Here is a 4,900-nt window from a genome sequence, read left to right on the forward strand (position 1 = left end):
AAGATATTATTTTCTCTAATATTTAAACTACTCATAATTCGAGTTATAAAACTTTAAAATATTTTTTTAATATATAAATAAAAAGCCAGAATGAAGCCCGGTTCGGCCCGACTTAAAACGGGCTCTATATTTTTTAAGAAGCTCGGCCCGACCCAATTTTTAAAAAAGCCCGGTCCATTTAAAAAAAAACTGGCTTTTTAAAGCCCAGATAAAGCCCGGCCCGTTGGTCTTTTTGTGCATCTCTACCCGTTGCGGAAAATCAGAAGTTTGACGACTGATGCGTGCGTGTGTAATTAATTAGAAAAACAATAATGAAATCATTAAAAAACTTGCCTACACACTTCATTTGACATGATTTTTACATTCGCATGATTAAATTTTTAATTTAATATTTACATAATTGTAAATTTGAGGTGCATAAATGAAAAAATTTCATTATAACCTTTAATTTCTCTTTTCCTTGCCGAAATTTTTTAAATTAAGAACAGTTTGACTGCAGTAGTATCGTGCATTCATGGAGGGAATTTAGTTCTTTCACTCTTATTTTGCTCTAAAACTTTAAAACTGAAAATAACTGAAATATTTGATTGATTTATTGATTTATGATTTATCGTATAATATTTTAAAAATTAGATAATTTATTAAATTGGTGAAATATTTTTAAATTATTAATCAATAATTTATAGACGATTTTTAAAAAAATTAATCGAGTTTTATAACAAAATTGGTACAATAATAATATTACATTTTGTTAGTAAATAATGACAATTCAAAAGCACAAGTATGCATGATATTTTTGCCGACGAAGACTTCACCAAGACCTAGTAAAAACGGTAGGGTTTAAAAGGACTAATTTCGATGACATTCTTGCTGCCAGCTTAAGAATGAGGGAAAATACTCGAATTATAAGTTTTTTAAACTTATTTCAAAATCTTATTATTTTTAGAATTATTTTTGAAAATTATGTTTTTAAGTCTTATTTTCAAAAATATATCTTTATCACCTGTGCAACCTAGTAAGCAAATAGGATTTGTAATCACTATTTTATACAACTTAATTTCAATTTTTTTTAAAAAATATTTTAAAATTACCTTGGTTATTTTTCAAGTTTGCAAGCGAGTCTAATTTAAAATCAAATTTAAAAAAAAATAAAATAAAATTTGTATACACGGTGTAGTGTACAGGTTGCAAATTGTTGTTTTTTAAAATGAAATTTTAAAACTTTTATTTTTAAAAATAAGTTTAAAAATGAAAATATTTTTAAAATATTATTTAAAAAATTGCATATTTTGAAAAAATCGTAAAAATTAAATAAATTTTATTTCATACCAATTTGAATTTTAATTGATTTTAAAATATTTAAGGCTACACATTTTATCACTATATCCACAAAATATCTAATTATGAAAATTATACCTAGTATCTCCTTAAACACAATTCAAAAAACGAGGAAACAAAAGAAGGAAAAGGGAACAAGAAGCGCGTGAATTAAGGTTATTAGTTAGAATTCCACAACCACACAAGTGGCACTTCTACTGTTATAATTACACACATACATTACAATATTATATACACACACATTTGTCTGTTGTCTCCCCCCATTTCCTTCCTTTTCAAGAATCTCCCTTATTTCAACGACCCACCTCCCAAACTCGCCGGAAAACCGCCATGAACCACCGCCATTTCTCCAAATTCTGGCACCCACCAACCCCTTTTTCCTCTCCGGCCAACCCCATTAAGTAACAATCAAAACTTAATCTTTTTTTCGCTTAAAGATCAAAACTTTACTTGCTTTTTGTGTTGTAATGGCTAGTACTACTACTACTAGTAACGTTGCTACAACAGCGAGTCAAGAACTAGAACTCACTGAGTCAAACTCTGTGCAAGTTTCTAAAGAGGAAATGGCAGCAAAAGCAGTTCATAAAAGGTATGAAGGGTTAGTAATGGTGAGAAATAAAGCTATTAAAGGGAAAGGAGCTTGGTATTGGGCCCACTTAGAACCCGTTTTGGTTCATTCGGATTCGGGTCAACCCAAAGCAGCTAAGCTCCGATGTTTACTTTGTGATTCTTTTTTTTCTGCTTCAAACCCATCAAGAACTGCTTCTGAGCATCTTAAAAGAGGCACTTGCCCCAATTTTAATCTGCTTCCGAAGCCCATTTCCTCTGTTTCTCCATCCGACCCGGGTCAGATTTCGGGTCAGGATCCGGGTCGGGTTCAAATTCAGGATCCGGGTCAAACCCCAGTTGTGTTACCTTCACCTTCACCACCGCCGCAGCATAAGCACCGGAAACGCAATTCTTGTTTTTCCGGTGGGCGGTCGGGGGGTCACGGTGGTGGTGGTGCTAGTGCTAGTGGGAGTAATGCTGGTTCATATCAAGCTTCACCTGTTGAAATTGTTGATCCTACAAGGCTGTCAGTTGAGCTTGCGTATTCTCCGGTGCCATTGGCGGTAACAGGTGGGAGTGGTGCTGTGGTGTACAGTCAGCAGCCACATCAGCATTCGGCATTGTCGGGTGGGAAGGAGGATTTGAATGCATTGGCTATGTTTGAGGATAGTGTGAAAAAGCTCAAGAGTCCAAAAGCATCACCTGGTGCAAGTAAGATTGAAATTGAGTCAGCATTTAATTATTTAGCTGATTGGGTTTATGAATGTTGTGGGTCAGTTTCATTTTCATGTTTAGAGCATCCTAAATTCAAGGCATTTCTTAATACAGTCGGGTTACCTCCAATTTCCCAACAAGAATTGGGCGGGGAGAGATTAGATGCCAAGTATGAGGCAGCTAAGGCTGAATCGGAGGCAAAAATTCGCGATGCTATGTTCTTTCAGATTGCATCCAATGGATGGAAATCAAAGAGTTATGGAAATGTTGAGAAGGAAAATTTGGTTAATTTGGCTTTGAATCTTCCGAATGGGACTAGTGTGTTTCGTAGATCAGTTTTTACTAGTGGGTATGTAACCTCTAAGTTTGCTGAGGAGGTTTTATGGAAAACCATTTTAGAAATTTGTGCTAATAATGTGCAGCTGTGTGTAGGTATAGTTGCTGACAAGTTTAAGGCTAAGGCCTTGAGGAATTTAGAGAATCAACATCATTGGATGGTTAACCTTTCTTGTCAGTTTCAAGGGTTTAATAGTTTAATTAAGGACTTGAGCAAGGAACTTCCTATATTTAAAAATGTGACCGAGAATTCTTCAAGATTAGCTATTTTTATTAATAGCAAGTCTCAAGTTCGAAATATTTTTTACAAATATCAGTTGCAGGTATATGGACACGCAGGTCTACTGAGAGTACCCCCCTATCATGGATATGAAAGATTGGATTTTGGACCGGTATACACCATGATGGAAGACATACTAAGCTCTGCCAGGGCACTTGAGCTAATGTTGGATGATGAATCGTACAAAATAATTTCTATGGAAGAGCCATTTGCTCGAGATGTTGAGAAGATGATGAGGAATCCTCAATTTTGGAATGAAATGAATGCAGTGCATTCCTTAGTAAAATTGATCAAAGCAATGGCTCAGGGAATGGAAACGGAGAGACTGCGAGTAGGACAGTGCCTTCCTCTTTGGGAAGAACTTAGGATTAAAGTGAAGGACTGGTGTTCAAATTTTAAGATAGGTGAAGGATTGGTGGAAAGAGTGATTGAAAGGAGATTTAGAAAGAATTATCACCCAGCTTGGGCTGCTGCTTATATACTTGATCCATTGTATTTGGTTAGGGAATCGAGTGGGAAGTACTTGCCACCATTCAAATGCTTGACACCAGAACAAGAAAAAGATGTGGATAAGCTCATAATCCGACTTGTTTCTCGAGAGGAGGCTCACATTGCGCTAATGGAGCTTATGAAATGGAGAACAGAAGGACTTGACCCACTTTATGCTCAGGCTGTACAGTTGAAGCAGAGAGACCCGATGACTGGAAAGATGAAAATTATCAATCCCCATAGCAGCAGACTTGTGTGGGAAACTTACCTCTCTGAGTTCAAGTCACTGGGAAAGGTCGCAGTAAGGCTTATCTTTCTCCATGCAACTTCATTTGGGTTCAAATGCAATGTATCACTATCAAAATGGGCAAGTAGCAATGCACATTCTAGGGAAGGGATGGAGAGGGCTCAAAAACTTTTATATATTGCTGCTCATTCAAAGCTTGAGAAGCGAGACTTTTCACAGGAGGAAGATAAGGATGTAGAGCTTTTCACCATGGCCAATGGTGAGGACGAGATGCCAAATGATGTTTACATTGATACATCCACTGTTTAGCAATTAGCATTCTTACCCCCATCCCTATCCCTGCCTAATTTTGAATTTTAAATTAGGGTTTGAAAAGACAAAAGTTGTTGTAGGCACTTATTGATCCCTAACTTCAGATTATCTGGAAGTGGAATATAGTAGGAACATTCTAAATTCAGTTGCTGCACAGCCTAAAGCAACTGCTTATCTCATTATCAGTGTGCCGGTAGACATTTTTGTTTGTGAAGCAACAGATGCAATGGAACATAAATTGCTAAAATTGTTACAAATCTTATATATCTGTTAGAGTGAATGTTGTTTATAAGGAATCAAATGTTTATTTCCCTTTTCCAGATGATTATTTTCTGACTGCATTTGAGATTCACTATTTTACTAAATTTAACCAATTATTTGCGCAACTGCTTTAGAGGCTCTTCCCTATAATATTCTTCTTAATGATCATTTTCTGGAAGCAGTATAGCTACCAACACTGCAATTCCCACATCGTTTCACAATTTTTCGAACTCTGTTTAACAAAGAACGCGAAGAAAAATGTGTCCAGAAGTTTGTTACTGAGTCCTGATGAATAGGTAGTTCAGGCAGGCATTTGCTGTCCAGTTCTTTTATTTTCTCATATAAAGCTTTTACCAATATTCAGGAGTTGTTAG

General features: G+C 35.8%; 1 protein-coding gene across 2 annotated transcripts; it reads left to right on the top strand.

Moving 5' to 3' along the window:
* The first annotated feature begins 1,556 nt into the window (after nucleotides 1-1,556).
* LOC141701673 (uncharacterized) lies at nucleotides 1,557-4,585 on the top strand. 2 transcript variants are annotated; one of them, XM_074505307.1, is made up of 2 exons: nucleotides 1,557-2,598; nucleotides 2,716-4,585. In XM_074505307.1, the coding sequence occupies exons 1-2, from the start codon at nucleotides 1,806-1,808 to the stop codon at nucleotides 4,260-4,262; spliced, it is 2,340 nt and encodes a 779-aa protein (XP_074361408.1). In that variant the 5' UTR covers nucleotides 1,557-1,805; the 3' UTR covers nucleotides 4,263-4,585. The 2 variants fall into 2 exon arrangements, with proteins under 2 accessions (XP_074361408.1, XP_074361407.1); XM_074505306.1 differs by having other exon boundaries at nucleotides 1,557-4,585.
* The last annotated feature ends 315 nt before the right edge of the window (nucleotides 4,586-4,900 follow it).

The sequence above is a fragment of the Apium graveolens genome, unplaced genomic scaffold (assembly GCF_009905375.1).
Source record: "Apium graveolens cultivar Ventura unplaced genomic scaffold, ASM990537v1 ctg4280, whole genome shotgun sequence".
Classification (NCBI taxonomy): Eukaryota; Viridiplantae; Streptophyta; class Magnoliopsida; order Apiales; family Apiaceae; genus Apium; species Apium graveolens.

Bases quoted from the DNA above. Each gene is read 5' to 3' on its own strand.
- LOC141701673 (XM_074505306.1), top strand. From the start codon at position 1,806: ATGGCTAGTACTACTACTACTAGTAACGTTGCTACAACAGCGAGTCAA.